Genomic DNA, 16575 nt, shown 5'->3' on the forward strand with positions numbered 1-16575 from the left:
CTTGGATTGACTTGCGTGGTTGTCATGGGCAGGAGAAACTGCACTCTGCTAAAGCCCAGAATAGAGATTTAGAGGTTCATCTCTGTGGCAATCTTCCTGGGCAAGGCTTCTGGTGAGTTGGTGTTGGGGTCAGGGTGCTACCTTGTCCAGTCTCAGAGTGCTCCTCCTCTTGTGAGCCTCCAGGGAGGGAATTCCATCACTGGGTGGTTGATATGTTCAATAAGCTCACGAGGCTGGTTTTTCCCACCTGAGTTTGATACACCCATGCATCCGTGTGATTCTGATTAATCTGATAAGTTCTTGGGTGGTTTTTCTTATGAGCACAATTAATGTATTAGTTTATTCCTTAAGGTTGCACCAGGCAGATGGTAGTTGTTTATTTGTACAAACAAGGTGTGGAATCATTCCACCTCAGCACTTAAATGAAATAGCTCATGGCAAACACCTGCTTTACAAAATGAAGTAACTCAGGTTTAGGCACAGCCTGAAAACTGCTGTTCATGGAGTAACTCTCCAGCACACAGTCTGCTCTCCACAGATCCTTAAACCCATTTTTCAAATAGGTTTTTCTTCTAGCCATTTTTCAGTCCTGGGAACTTCAGGGAGAAAAATTTGGATGACCCTGTGTTTTGTGAATAAGATCTTATTTATTAGCCCCAGAAACAGTTTAATGTTTAAATTTGGAGTTAGACAAATGCATTTCTCTCCAGGCTACTAAAGTGGATGCTTAGTGACAAACAAATATTTGCAAAACAGATCTTGGGATCCCTGGAGGCTGTGAGCTTTAAAGTAAAAACTCTAAATAGTAGTATCCACAAGTTATTGACATTTTTTCATTATTTGTTATTTTTAGATATACATGACAGTAGAGTGGTTACTGACACTTTGAAATCTCATTCTAATCTCTCGAAAAGACTGATGCTTTTCAGATTCTATATGACACCATTATGCTTTTCAATTCCAGAATGTCTTCTTGACTCCTTTTGTAATCTGTCTTTATTGACATTTTCTTCTTACTTATACATCATTCTGATTTCTTTGTCTTCTTTGCCAAGGTTTTTTTCACCTCTGAACATATTTAAGACTGTTAATTTAAAACAATAGTTAAATCTTTATCTAGTAAGTGTGTAATTCACTTTCTAGACTTCCTCAGACATGATTTCTGTGTTTTGTTTTGTATTGTTTTGTTTTTGGTGAATATGCCCTACTTTACGTTGAAGGCTTTTGATTCTTATTTGAGCTCTGGAACTCTGGAAGTCAGATTCTAACTCTCTTTCCCCAAGAATTATTGTTGCTGAATTATTGTGGTCCAATATTGCTGTATCTCATTTGTTTAATGACTTTTTATAACTACTTTTGCAATTCTACTTTCCTTGTTAGGTATGGACACTGAAGTCTCAGTTTCATTATTTTTGTAGTGAACCAGGGGCCTGACAGAGACTTCCCTGAATACCAGTCTCGTTCTTTATCAAGAAACTTCTCTGGAAAGGGAATTGTTCTGCTAGACTCTAAAATTCTAACATGTTTATTCTGATAGTTCTTGCCATCTCAATAATTATTTTTGCATTAGGATCTATTCTTAACACTCCCTGCTCTGTAATTTTCTGTGATGTCAAATTCATTTTATATTAACCATTACTTAAATATGGTTCTAAAATATGGCTATATCCTTTATTGACTAAATTAATATGGTATAATGAATATAGTTTACCTTTCTTTAACTTCTAATATGGTATAATACTTTTAAATGATCATTTGTTGAATAGTGGCATTAATACTGAAAACTAAATTCTCTAAGTGGATTTATATAGCCTCAAAGGTATAATTTAGAAGATTTTACTTTGCTTCACATAATTCTTAAGATGAATGGTGTTAATGTTTTTTTAATAATCTCCTTCCGAACTGTTAGGACTATGAGAGAGCAAACAGAGGTCTTATGTTAAAAAAGAGTCAGAGTTAGAACATTAGACTCCCAACATCATGGAAACCAATGTGTACCACCAAAAGTGACTAATTAGGATAAAGAATAGATGATGCATTTCTACTCTTTTTTTTTTTTTTTGAAATAGATACCTGATGCTAAGTTAAAATGAGCTTTCCTTCAATACAGACACTCTGTAAACTAAGCATTTCCTACCAAAAAAAAAAAAAAAAAAGGAGAAGAAAACAAAAGAAAAAGAAAAAAGAAATGTTCAACATCCCCAGAGTTTAGAAATTCTGCTGTGATTGTGATACCTCCTGTTTCACTTTTCTTGCTAAGGATTGCTTTGGCCATTCTGGATCTCTTACTTTTCCAAATTAATTTCATGATTGATTTTTCTAGTTCTATGAAGAATGTCATTGGGATTTTTAATAGGAATTGGATTAAGTCTGTATAACATGTTTGGTAGTATGGCCATTTTGACAATATTAATTCTGTCTATCCTAGAACAAGGGAGATCTTTCATCTTCTAAGATATTCTTTAATTTCTTTCTTTAGTGTTCTGTAGTTTTCATTATAGAGGTTTTTTACCTCTTTTGTTAGGTTGATTCTCAAGTTGTTTTGTTTGTTTGTTTTTGAGGCTATTACGATTGGGGTAGTTTTCCTAATTTCTCTTTCGGAGTATTCATCACTGATGTACAGCAATGCATTTGATTTATGGGTGTTGATTTAATATCCTGCTACTTTGCTGAATTCATTTATTAGTTCTAGAAGTTTCCTGGTGGAAATTTTTGGTTCCTCGAAGTATAGAATCATGTTATGGAGGCATCACAATACCAGACGTTAAATTATACTACAGAACAATAGTAACAAAAATGTCATGGTATTGACACCAAAACAGACATGTAGATGAATGGTACAGAATAGAGGACACAGAGACAAACCCACATAAATACAGTTATCTCGTACTAGATAAAGGCACCAAAAACATACATTGGAAAAAAGATAGCCTATTCAACAAATGGTGCTGGGAAAACTGGAAATCCATATGCAGTAAAATGAAATTAAATCCCTTTCTTTCCTGCATAAAACTCAACCCAAAGTGGATCAAGGACCAGAGACCCTGCATCTAAAAGAAGAAAAAGTAAGCCCAAATCTTCCTCATGCTAAGTGAAATAAGCCAATCCCCAAAAGACAAAGGCCCAATGTTTTCTCTGATAAGTGGATGCTGATTCATAATGGGGGTGAGGTAAGACAAGGGAAGAATGGAAGAACTTTGGATTGGGCAGAGGGGAGTGAGGGAAGGGGAAAAGGTATGGGAGTGGGAAAGATGGTGGAATGAGACAACATTATTACCTTATGTATGTTTATGATTGCATAAATGGTATGTACCACATCCTGTACAACCAGAGAAATTAAAAGCTGTGTTCCATTTATGTAAAATGAGTGGAAATGCATCCCACTGCCATGTATAACCAATTAGAACAAATTTTTAAAATTCAACTGTCATATCTTCCAGTTATTAATTTGGATTTCCTCTTACTTTGATGCCTTGCATCCTATCCCATAATTGAATGTGAATTTAGGTAGAATTCCTAAATGTTTCCTGAATTGAGAATTAGATTTCGAAGGGCTCTAAAAGACCCATCAAGATACTATAGTGAATTCAAGATGGCAGCTAACATCTTATAATTTAACAGTAGAGCATAATCTTTTATGTAGTGCTTAAATTAAAAAAATAAATCTCAGATGTATAATTTTATTTATAATCTTACTTTTATTTTAACTCATTTCTTTCTCTTTCTTCTTTTTTGGACTATCCAGCCATTTTTTCTTTTGAATTGGTCATTTGCAAAGGGTCTGGGATATACTAATTGTCCAGTGCTAATAAACAGTTTTACAATTGTATAGTGGAATCCAACAGTAAACCACCAGTCCTTGCCACAACATGTCTACATGACGAAGGAACAATCAAATCCCTTTATCTTGCTTTTGTGAAGTGATGATACATATGAGAATTAAGAATCAGAGGGCTGGGGATGTGGCTCAAGCGGTAGCGCGCTCGCCTGGCATGCGTGCGGCCCAGGTTCGATCCTCAGCACCACATACCAACAAAGATGTTGTGTCCGCCAAATACTGAAAAATAAATATTAAAGTTCTCTCTCTCTCTCCCTCTTTCTCACTCTCTCTCACTCTTTCAAAAAAAAAAAAGAATCAGAGTTCAAAAAGTTAATAAATGGAAAAATCATAGCAAAGATTGCTCCTGGACAATTGATTGTGTTATTGTAATTTGTGACAGAATTCTCTATTCATTCTTCTTGGGAATTTACAATCTAGTTTGCATGTGTGTAACTAGAGTATTACCCTATAACAATATATCAAGGTAGCGCAGTAAAGTCCAAAATGGGTACCAAGGGTATAGAGTCAGTGAATCATAGGGTTAAAACTAAAATATAGATCTCCTGACTCCTAGTCAAGTTGTCTTATAGTTAATTTGAATCTGAGTTTAACTTTTCTGAGTCAAAGGGACATTCAGTTAGAAACTGTTCTAAGAAGAAAGGAAAGAGATGAAGTTGGTGTCTATATAAAAAAGGAAACAAGGCCAGACATGGTGGTGCATGCCTATAATCCCAGAAGATCAGGAGGCTGAGGCAGGAGGATCAAGAGTTCAAAGCCAGTCTCAGCAACTTAGCGAGGCTCTAAGCAACTCAGTGAGATTCTGTTTCAAGAAACAAAAAAAAAAAATAGCTGGGGATATGGCTCAGTGGTAAGTGTCCCTGAGTTCAATCCCTGGTACCCACCCCCACCCCCACCACCACCACCAACAACAACAACAAAAATAGGAAGCAAGATGGCAGGACAGAGAGCTCTCAGTCTTAGAAAAGAAAAGAAATTCCTTCAAGTGGATAAGTCAACATGCTGAAGTCCACTTAAATAAGGCCCAAAACATCACAGGCCTCATTTTGACAGATAGCCTCAGAGTTAGGGTGTGAATATGATATGAAACCCAGCAATTGGAGGCAGACCAATGTAGATCCAAATCAAACCCATGACTAGCTACAGGGTCTTACCTAATTAATTTACCCCTGAATCTTTAAAATCCACCTTCAATCTTTAAAATTGCAATAACAAAAATATAAACAAGTCTACATACAAAGTTTTGAGCAATGAAATAAGGTAACATTTGAAGATATCACCTAGCAGGATGCCTGATATGGCGTAGCTACCAAATAGGTGAGTTGCAGTTGTTTTTCATGCACTTTCCTCACTTGTGGTCAAGCACATAGAATTTTGGAATCAGACAATGAATCAGTAGAATCTTTACAGCAACAAGTAGTAGGAAACTTTGCTCATATATGCTAGTCACAAGGCAGGGTGTACTTGAAGGTCAGTGGATAAAGCACTTCAAGAATGCTCTCAGGAACCCAGGGTTTCTCCAGTTCACTCTTCCTGTGTGAGTGTGACTTCATCAAATGCCTGTTTTCCCCAGTGTTTATGGGATGGCTACAATAGCATTCACATCTGGTGGGTAAAAAAAGAACGTTTCTCCAACTCATCAAAATTCCTCCTGTCCAGGGTAATCCAAATTAGGTCACTTTCCTTATAGAATAATTGTTGCCAGAGGAAAGCCAGACTCAGATTAGCTCAGGCCTGATTTTTGAGCCAATCGCCAGCAAAAAGGACGAGAAAGGCTCACAGAGGGTCTGGTACATAGTACATACTCAGCAAATGTTAATAGTCATTAATATTGTTCTTTATCCATACAGTTTCATATTGTATAATAGCTACTTTTAAAGTGTCTTGCCTTCTACCTAAAATTTTTTAAGATATAAATATTTTCATTTTTTTATCTTCAAATTCTTACTTATTATAAATGTCCAAATTAGTTCTTTAACAAATGAATATATATCTCGAGTGAATTAATAAAGACTTGAAAACAAGAGACAGTAGATTTAAAATAAAGACAACATGGTAGAGACTGGATAGAGTACAAGTCAGATGGGACAGAGGGGAAGAAAGGGGCCTGAATGAGAGAGAATATATTTGAGAAAAAGTATTTCTAGACAAAGAGGTGTTCTCTGAAGACTAGAGGTGGTAGCAAGTATGCAAACCAGATGCAGTTTGAGTTGAGGGCACCTAGTTTACTTATGGAGACTATGATGCAATTTGATAAATAATATTTAAATAAAACTCAGATGAATGCTTACTGTGATTTGAGGAGATAGAAGAATAATTAAAATAATCACTAAGTACTCAATATGTTCCAGGCATTGTCCTGAATGTTTCTTCTTTTATAAACTCATTTAATCCTCAAAAACAACTCATGGGTTAAGAAATATTCTTTTCATCCCCAATGCATTTATACATAAGAAAATCAAGCCCAGAGAGTCTTAGCAACTTGCCCATATGCCATAGCTATTAGCAAAACTGAGATTTATATTCAAAGAATCTGACTCAAGAGTCTGTATGTTTAAACATTACACTACTCTGCATCTCTAATAAAATAGAAGGGTGCTCAGAAAAGCCAGACTACATGCCTGAACCACCATGCACCCCAGAGCCAACCATGCCAGTAACTATGAGGACCACAGCAGGTCTCCCAGATCACTGAGAGCCAAAAGGCACAATAGGAGTTTACAGCACATGAGTTTCTTCTGGACCTCAGATTGTCTTTTCATAATTCCCAGCACATAACAATGGTAGTAGAGAGTGCCGACTGAAGAAACACTTGTTAAATGAATGATTGTGTAGCTGGAGCCACGGATTATAATATGTATGATGTGCTCACATATTTTCATGACAAACTGACCTCTTCATTTGGTAAACTGTCTTTTAAAAACTTGCTAGGCTTTCAAGATGAAAAATCCTGGTTTGTAATGGCATTTAGAGGAGTGCGAAAGAGACACGGAGAGATCCTCTGTGTGCAGAGGATGCATGGTGGGTTGCAGTGATTACAAAATTGTGTGTCCCTTTCCAGGGACTTTCAGAAGAGTTGCCAAAGGTAGAGGAAAGCACAATCAGCCATTGGGGAAAAAAAGGAAAGTCTAGTAAGGAGGATCTCCAAGGAAATTGAGGGAGGAAGGACCATCAAACTATCCTTTTTTCAGGAGGAATCTACAAACAGTAAAACAAAGACAAAGACATAAGTAGGAATTTTTTGGGTTTGGTTTGCATAGATCTGATTTTGATCAAACTTAAAGTTGAAATTCTAGCATTTCCCTTTAGCTCCAACCACCCTGCTGCCTCTATGGTGAATGTTCAAGGGAATGAGACCTCCCAAGCCTTCTAGAAGGCTGTTCTCCTCCAAGAGTTAAGTTTCTAGAACCACATGTAAACCACAATACAGGTTTCAGATTCAGCTGAATAAGTACAACCTCAAGACACAATGGTGAGTGTTGAGATCCCTGCACTGGAAATTTCTCTGCTCATACTAACAATGTGGTCTCATCTTTTACCTAGAAAGATCTTACTCATTAGAAATAAATTAAAACATTATTTTCCTTCATTCTCAAATCATTTGTAATCTATGAGGAATGTTCTAGAAGGTGTTTTCATATCTAATAGTTATCAATGAAAGGCAGTTCATTTATAAGTTTATCTCTAAAGGGAGTTTTTAAAATATCATTGTGCTTATATACTCTTATAAGAAAATATCTTCAGCTTGCAGTCTCTGAAGGAACAAAATCAAAACTGCTCGAACAAATTACTTGGCTGGAGGAAAAACTAAAGGCTCTGGACCATAAGGAAGCCATTTGGGGACAGCATGAGAAGATGCTTCTTTTGAAAGACCAGGTATGTTGTGGAGGAAAAATCATATTTATTTCAAAAGTTACCTAATCTTGTACAATTCTGCAAAGCATTTCTGGCAGTTGACAGTTCATATTTAAAATCATGATGATAAATAACAACTTTTGTATTTGATAAAAGTAATTTTATTCCCTGGTGAATACTGGCATAAAAATTAATTTAGTTAGCTCCATTTTAAAGTTTGTTTGGTTTGTATTCTTTGAAGATGTTAGCTGAATTATATTTATTTTGTAAATGGTATTAGCTGTATAATTGTTTCTTAGGTTTTTTTTTGTTTGTTTGTTGTTGTTTTTTTGTTTTTTGATGTTGAACCTAAGCAAGAAATAGTTTCTGTGTACCAAAACAAGTGCATCATAAAATTTGGCATATGTTTTTAATCAGTTATACTATAAGAAATGACTAATCTCTGGACCTTTATATATTTATCATTATATCATTTGCATCTTGTTTAACCCAAAGGGTTTGTGTCTGCTTTTGAAATATATGGACTTTTTTTAATGTAAAGGTGTATATGTGTGTGTTATAAAACAAGTATCGGCATTAACATTAGCACATTAAGCTAATATTTTTCCCAACCTTTTTCTAGTTCTTAACATTTTTGTGTGTTTTGACATCAGGCTCTTCTATACAATGAACAGAACAGGTGCAGGGGTGGGAGGGATGATCTAAAACATCTAGCTAAGATAATAGTGCCACCACTATTACTCACAAGACTTGAGAACTGGTGCATATTTATATCTGGAATACTTTGAATATTTATATTGGTTTCTAACCTTTTCTCCCTTTCAGTGCATTGAGAACCTGCAAGCTGAATTAAAAGCTTCCGAGGAGCAACTCATAGCCTATGTAAGTGTTTTTCTCCTTTTTCCATCCCTTTACTTATATTACTGTCATCCTGAAAATGACAGAAATTTGCCAGAAGCTATAAATAAGGTTTTCCCACTGCAAACCAATCATAAGACTAAAAATCAGTACTTACACTGCCTCTACAGAGCTGCCCTCCATAAATAAAGTTCTCATTTTTGTCGATGATAATAATGACAAACTGAGCTCTTGGATGTAGTCAGATGGTTTAATCAAGTCTATCCTGATGGCCTCTGAGGAATAAGAGAACTGGAAACTAATGGTAAAAATGGATGCCCAGTCTAGGTTAGTGAGCAGATGGAAGGAGATATTATGGCAATTATTGACACATTGAATATAAATAAGTCTAGAGCAATGTTTTTGAAGCTTTCATGTATGTAAAATTTACCCAGAAACATTCTTACAGCAAGTTGCCCACAGATTCTGTTTCCTGGATACCCAGGGTGGGGCATGAGGATTTACACATGTACATGATTCCAGATTCAAGGGACACTGATGCTTCCAGTCTTTGGATTACACTTTGAGCAGCATGTCATCCATAATACTCCTTCTGTCCCAGACTTGTGAGTTTGAGGCAAATGACTCCATAAACCAATCAGAGTACAGAATTGTCCTTTTTCTCCTGCAAATGCTCTCCTGAGTGAGACCTCATGAATTTCTAGGGCAAATTTTATTTATACTTTAGCTTATATTTGCTAAGAGGACAACTAGTGAACATCTCCTGTGTTCTCATGCTCACAGGCCAGTCACCCAATCTAGTGTCTTAAGAATGTTTTCAAAGACTTGCTTGCCATCCTATTATTCATATCCTCCAACTATCTTGGCCACTGTGGGTAACCTTTTGATTAAAGACAATGGCCAGCCATGTTAAATGGGCAATCTTAAGACCACTAAGTTATTCACACCTAACACCTAAGAGGCTGCAATCCAGAAAGCATGCAGAAAAGACTGCAAGTTAACAAATTCTGGTGGCCATCCTATAAGGTTTGAAATGAACTGACCTGGGTAAAATCTCAATAATTTTCCCATTTTGGTACTGGAGAAAAGAAAAGCTGATTTGCTGTGGCAGTTAGCAGAAATTTAACTCTAAATTCAGAATCATCTGTGGCCCAATACTAAAAATGACTCATGCCTGCATCCGTGGGAGACCTATCCTAACAGAAGTATGCCTCATTAGCCCCCAATTCTGTTGCAAATGCCTCTCCCTTGGCCCACCCCTGAGGGTGCCTGGTAATGACTATTGTCAGAGGAAATCCCCAGCTGACAGAATGTTACCTATAGCCATAGGCATGGAGGTTTGAGCTCAAAAATTTTAAAGGAGCAGATATATTCAGTAAGGTTCTGATATTATCTTCCAGCAACCATGAAAAACAGGAAAAAAAAAATGTTGTCACTGGTGCCTTAGGGGAATTCCTGTGGTAACTTCCTCTAATCACCTGGTTTCTATGGATTCTCTTTCTCTGTCATGCAGCTGCTGTCCAAGGCTTGTCTGAACTGGGATTGCTTCCTTGCATGGTGTATTGAGATTTTGCATATATAACTGTCCAACTTCCAGGCTTTAATATAGCAGTGTATTCACTAAGGTTTTGCTTAAATTCATCAAGAAAAATTTAAATGAAAACCATATTAATAGTATCTATTAAAAGTAGACAGTATTTTCCTCTATTATGGAAATATTTCCTATATTATCTATTTTAAAATCTTACTACAACTCAACAAGGTGAGCATTATTCTTCAAATAAAAAAAAAAAAAAAACCGGATCTTAAAAGAGTTAGATTAAGCCAGACACAGTGGTGCACACCTGTAATCCCAGTGGCTCAAGAGGCTGAGGAAGGAGGATGGCAAGTTCAAAGCCAGCCTCAGCAATTTAGCAAGGCCCCAAACAATTTAGCGAGACCCTGACTCAAGATAAAATATTAAAAAAAGGACTGTGGATGTTGCTCAGTGGTTAAGTGCCTCTAGTTTCAGTCCCCAGTACCCAAAAAAGAAAAGAAAGAAAGAAATATTAGATTGCTTGTCACACTATGAAACCCATGATTTTGTGATCACAACTCTTCAAGTAATATTCTCTACATGCCATTTTTGGTGTCAAACAGAGTTTTCTGAAAGTTCTATCTCCAAACTTCTTTTCACTTTCTATTCACTCTTGGTGATTCATCAGTTCATAATTCTTCAGCTCTCACTTCCATGTAAACAAACAACCACCCCCACCCCCACCAAGTTCTTTCTACCTTAATCATCTCCTGATTACCACTTCCTAAATGTTTTAATGAGCATTTCTTAGAACATTGTCCCTAGAGAAAACATTCCACAGGATATTAATTGGTATTCTAAAACAGGGGAGGGGGGCCGGAAACAAAGTTAAGTCAAATGGGTTTATTTCCTACAGGATTTATCCATGTATAACCAATCCCCAAAAGTGGTTTTTTCGATCCTGAAAGATGTTTTACAATACACAAACTTGGAGACCACTAACAAAGTGTATTAAATTGAAGCACTGTGCTTCTTAAACATGACGGAAGTATCTTGCTGACACCCCAGTTCAGCATACACTAAGTCAACTTTGTGATTGTCTATTCCCAACTCCAGGATATGTCCCTTTGCTTATATATCCCAGCCATGGAGATTACTATCACATTACTATTATCTATTCTATGTTTCACCTACAAAACAGCTGTGAAATCCCATCTCTCTGTGCCTCCATCCTACATGTAGTTGTTAACTACAGTTAGTTGTTAATCCTTCAGTATATTTCTGCAAGTGCTCTTACTTCTGTCTTTTATTCCATTATACTGCTACTTTCCTGGTTTTTTCTGATCATCTTATTTTGACTGGCCCCAAATAATTAATGTATGTGAATTCCTAGCTTCTTATTGGTTGCCCCCCAGGAACAAGTGGCCCCCTTGTTCTGACAGTACCAGGTCCTGTTTGCTAAGAAGATAAAGGATAAAAATCCATGTGTAAAGATTTGAAGTGAGGGTTTGGGGTGTAGCTCAGTGGCAGAGCACTTACTTGACATGCATGAGACCATGAAGTTTATCCATGCACCAAAGGGGAGAAAAATTTGAAGTGGGTACAGAAAACCAGACAGAACCAAGGGATGACATTCACAGGCAGAATGTGACCTACTGGAATGGCCAAAAAGCATTAAGAAACCAAGGTGTTTAGAATAGAACATTGTAGGCAGGGTCAGATTAAAAGGCCCTTGGAAATTCTGGAGGTGCCGAAGACTAGGAAATAATAAAAAGGATTAATAAGAGTCCACTGGCAGTATGTACCTGAACTCCCTTGAGTATTTGAGTGTCGTGTTAAGGTTTGGAATTCCTGTTTGAATGCACTTTCTTAAATGTAACACCTGTAGGACTCGACCATTCTGGTTTCCCTGCCTCCATCTGGATGAAGTATCCAAACATGGCCTCTACCTCTCATCTCCTCTTCTCCTTCCCTCCCCTTTCTCCACTCTAGTAAAAGAGAGTTTCTGTCCTTCTTTATACATACAGTATCATGTGATGCCCTGTGACATTGCTTGCAGTATTCTTTTGATCAGAATATCTTCCCCTCTCCTCCTTGACCAAATAACTCTTAACTCTCCTTGCAAGAACACCATGCTGGGTCAACTTGAGTCCCCGGATTACTTTCTATGGGTTCCTATACACTCTGGGATATAATAGCTATTAAAGAAATCTTTAGACAAATTAAATTGAACACAGAACAAGTCAAAATTTGGGCAACACTCAAAACCAGAAGAGGTCCAGAGGGATCCAACCAGCGGCAACATGAGCAGCAAGGTTTTATAGGCTGAACATAGAAGCAACGTAGAAAAATCACCTGATTAATGGCAGCTAGACTTTTATGTTATTTGAGCTTGGAATGATGAGCATTTGCCTTATCTGGACATGGTGTGGTCATTTTCACACTTGTGATTGGCTGTAACCCAGCTATTTTCTGGAAAAAAAAAATGATCCTAAGGAAGAGAAAGGGGATTGGTGGTAAATGGTAAAAGAAGAGAGTCAGAGAAAGCAAGGGGGTGGGGGGATAGGATAAATAATATACATGTTATTTCCATGTTATGAATATGCCACGATGAAGCTCATCGTCCTGTGTAATTAAAATGTACTACTAAAAATAAATATACTCCCAAGTTAGGTTTCATTTTGTTGACATACTAAGTCAGGTCACAGTTTGTTGCAGAGAAACCCAAAGGGTGGCCTATTGCTTGTTTAATAAAGCTCAATATCTCCATTTTGTGACCTCACTAGACTTGAAGGTCATTGAGGGCAGTACCAAGAATGTGTGTTTGTATCCACTACACCAACTACAGTGCCGGGTTCACTGTAGCCACTCAATGGCAGTTGTGGCATTTATACATTCTCATCTGTCCATTCATTCAACAAATAATCTATTCAACATCTTCTTTGCAACAGGAGTAGGTATGAATAAAGCTAAGTCCAGAACTTGGACAACTGAGTTGATGGAATACAATAAAGGCTAAAAAAAGAGATCCATAGGATCTGCACTAGAGGAAGAGTCAGCTATTCCCCAGGGGTCAGAGACGCTTGTCACCTGGGGAAGATGAGCACCAGGAGTTGAAACGTGAGTGGCCCCCTCTGAACTTGGAGGTATCCTTAGTGAATTTCACATCTGCACCATCACTGGGTACCAACTGTCAGTAAAGGGCAGAGGGAGAGTATCAGGAGACGATGCTGTGTCCAAATAGCAATAGGACACTAAAATAAGTGAATGTATATACCTCCCCAAAAAATTCTTAAAAAATTGCTCAGGCTAAATATAGCCTTAGTCTGATCCCTTTTCCCACCTCATCTCCATTATATATCTGTACCCCCAAGGGAGTCAAGCATCCTTGTCCCTGGGAGCTTTGAGTAATTCCTTTCCACTTGGAATGCCTGTCCCTGCCACTGAATTTGCCACATTTTTCCCATTCTTGATCAATATCATTCCTTCTAGAACCATCAACCTAGAAGTTATCTCTACTTCCTCGATATTTTCATGACATATCTCTGCACCTCTTTTCAGTTACTTGTTGCACTGTGCCCCACAACAGAATAATATGGTGTGATCTGTCTCTTCTCCAAGACTGAGTTCCTGGAGAAGAGAGAGCAAGTTTACCTTTTGCCTCTCATAGTATCTATTCAATGTTCGTACAAATTTCATTGAAATGAATTGTTAAGCTGGGAGCAGTGGCACACACCTATAATCCCAATGACTCAGGAGGCTGAAGCAGGAGGACTATAAATTCAAAGCCAGTCTCAGCAACTTAGCGAGGCCCTAAGCAATTTAACAAGACCCTGTCTCAAAATTTTAAAAGGGCTGGGGATTTGGCTCAGCGGTTAAGCGCTCCTGGTTTAATCCCTGTACCAAAAAAGAAAGAAAGAATTGTTAAAATGGCCCAATTAAAAATAAAATTGCAGTGACATTTGTAGAAGCATACTTCATATATCTAGAAAAGTTTGTGGAGAGAATTGTATTCCTTAAAGATGCCAGTTACATAAGGCATCACTTTAATCCTAGGCAATACTGACAAGGTATAACACCAAAAGGACACAAGATAATTTCTTGGAGTAGAAATACAAGGAAAAAAAAGAGGAGAGAGAAAGTAAACACAGTTCTGGGAAACCCCTGCTGTAGGTGAAGTAAGAAAGTGTCTAAAGGAAACATGGTCTTAACATGAAAATGAATAGCCCAATGTCTAGTCTTGCTCTTATTCAGTTCAGTCATCTAGAACCCAATAGTTGAATCATGTTATTGTATAATTAACTTGATACCTATGAAATGGAGAGAAGATGCAAGCCTTAACATTTCAGTTTTCATTTGCTAATATTTTGAAGATTAAAATATCATCCCATTAACTTTACTGTACCTAGTCACAGCTTATACTTTTTGAAATATTTGAGTAGCCCCTCCCAGTGCACACAGGAGTACCCAGACTGAACCACCCACGGGGCTAAGCTGCCCCAGGCATTTGCCACTCCCTCCTACATGATTACTTATCTACTTAAGAGACTTACATAGGATAAAGCAAATATTTCGAGAAAATGTTTATAATTACTTGAAGATAATTGTGTTTAAGGTAATTTGAGTAAAGACTAGGTTACCTTAAGGAGAAAATCATTTTAAAATTAATGCCTTCCAAATGGCTGAATCCATACCTTGCTTGTTTTTAGTAATAGTTCTTTGTGTCTCTACTTTGTATTAAGGATCTGATTATCTGCAATAGTCCACATGTCTATCTTCCCAATACTCATCCATCTCAACTAGACATCTCTGGGTATCTAGCTACCCACAAGACCTGACCAGGACCAAGAGTTCAGTAATATTCAATGGTATTATTTCAGAAACAAAAATCTGCATAATTGAGTAGTAGGTACTCAAGGGTTGTTATTCTTTATACTGTCCTGTATGTTTGAAGTATTTAAAAATGAGCTTTAAAAAAGTTAAGTAAATCTGTATGAAGGATTCCTTCAAATGAATTGCATAGCATGCTTCATTCTGCAGGATAGATGGATGTGTCTTTCAAACCAGAAGGTCCTGAGCCACAGTTCCAGGGAATACTCTTAGACTTAAAAGCTCAAGGTGAGGAACACAGGACATGGGAGGGATCAGCATTGATCCCCATGAGAGTTTTCCCAAAGAGTTGGTTTCAAAAATGTCCTCTGATGCTTCTCTAAAGAAGCTATAAACTGCTATTTAACTTTCTAAATTAGGAATTTATAGGAGTAACAGAATAGAGGATGAGGAGATTCTCCCCATCCTAAAATTCCAAACCCTCTACTAATCGATCTTTTCCTGCATGGGCTATTTTATTGGGTTTTATTTTATTTTGCTATCTAAGTATCCATTAACATACCTTAGCAATAATATCCAGATTTCCTTTTCAATTGTTTCTTTCTCATTGTGTGCAGCCATGGAGGATGTTAGGGTTTAGATATGAAGTGTCCCCAGGAAGCTCATGTTGAGACAATGCACAAACTGTCAGAGGTGAGAAGATTAGATTATGAGAAATGTAGTCTAATCAGTGAATTAATCCACTGGTGTGGATTGATTGGGCTTAACTATAGACATGTATGGTGTGGCTTGAGGAAAAGGTCACTAGGGGTGTGTCTTTGGGGTTTATATTTTGTCCCTGTTGGGAGCACTTTCTCTGTTTCCTGGTTTCTGTCCTGAGCAGCATTCCTTTGGCATGCCCTTCCCCCACCTCATCTCAGGCTCAGAGCTAAGAGTTGGCCAACCATGGACTGAACCTCTGAAACCATGAGGCACCAAACATCTCCCCTTCCACATTGTTCTTGTCAGGTCTTTTGATCACAGTGATGAAAAGTTGACTAAAACAGGGATCTGTAATTCAAAGGACCCTGTCAGCTACTAGCTGGGGAGTGGGCATATGCCCTAATCCAATTAGACCCTTTCTGCAGGGAAACTGCAATTAACTCAGGTGATACAAGAGAGGAGTAACAGTTGGAGTTGATTTATTCTGCCTGTGATGCCCAGGTACCACGGCAAAGGAGTTTACTCTACTAGACCAGAACTGTCCTGGATCCATTTCTGAATCAGGTTCCCGTTGCTTTAGGGAGTCACCCAGCAACCCTCCCCAAATTCCTTTTTCTTGAAGCTGGTCAGAAGCAGATTCAATTGTTTATATCTGAGAAGCTATAATTTTTATATTCTTCAGGTGGTTTTCAAAGTGTGGTCCCTGGGCCACAATCATTAGTGTCTCCTGGAACTTGTTTGAACTGCAGATTTTAGGCCTCCATTCCATATGCCCTGTATCAGAAACCCTGGGGGCAGGGATCTCGAAATGTGTGATTTTAAAAGTCCTCCAGGTGGTTCTGATGTTGGGTAACACCTGAAAAGCCCTGCACTGTCCAATAAAGCCCCTACTGCTTTCAGCCTGGACCCTGCATTCTGACCAGAACATTGTCCCTGACCAGCATCCTACTGATGAGGCCTGCCTTTGGAACCTCTT

General features: G+C 37.7%; 1 protein-coding gene across 1 annotated transcript in view; it reads left to right on the plus strand.

The window, feature by feature from the left end:
* Window positions 1-16575, plus strand: part of CCDC192 (coiled-coil domain containing 192) — a gene marked incomplete at both ends in the record, with an annotated part of 189763 nt that overhangs the window by 35797 nt on the left and 137391 nt on the right. Inside the window, 2 exons of the mRNA XM_081283058.1 lie at window positions 7583-7714; window positions 8519-8575. Of these exons, the coding sequence (XP_081139184.1) occupies window positions 7583-7714; window positions 8519-8575 (189 nt within the window). The remainder of the gene's footprint in view (window positions 1-7582; window positions 7715-8518; window positions 8576-16575) is intronic.

The sequence above is a fragment of the Spermophilus citellus genome (genome assembly GCF_964194105.1).
Source record: "Spermophilus citellus genome assembly, chromosome: 1".
In the NCBI taxonomy this organism is placed as follows: domain Eukaryota; kingdom Metazoa; phylum Chordata; class Mammalia; order Rodentia; family Sciuridae; genus Spermophilus; species Spermophilus citellus.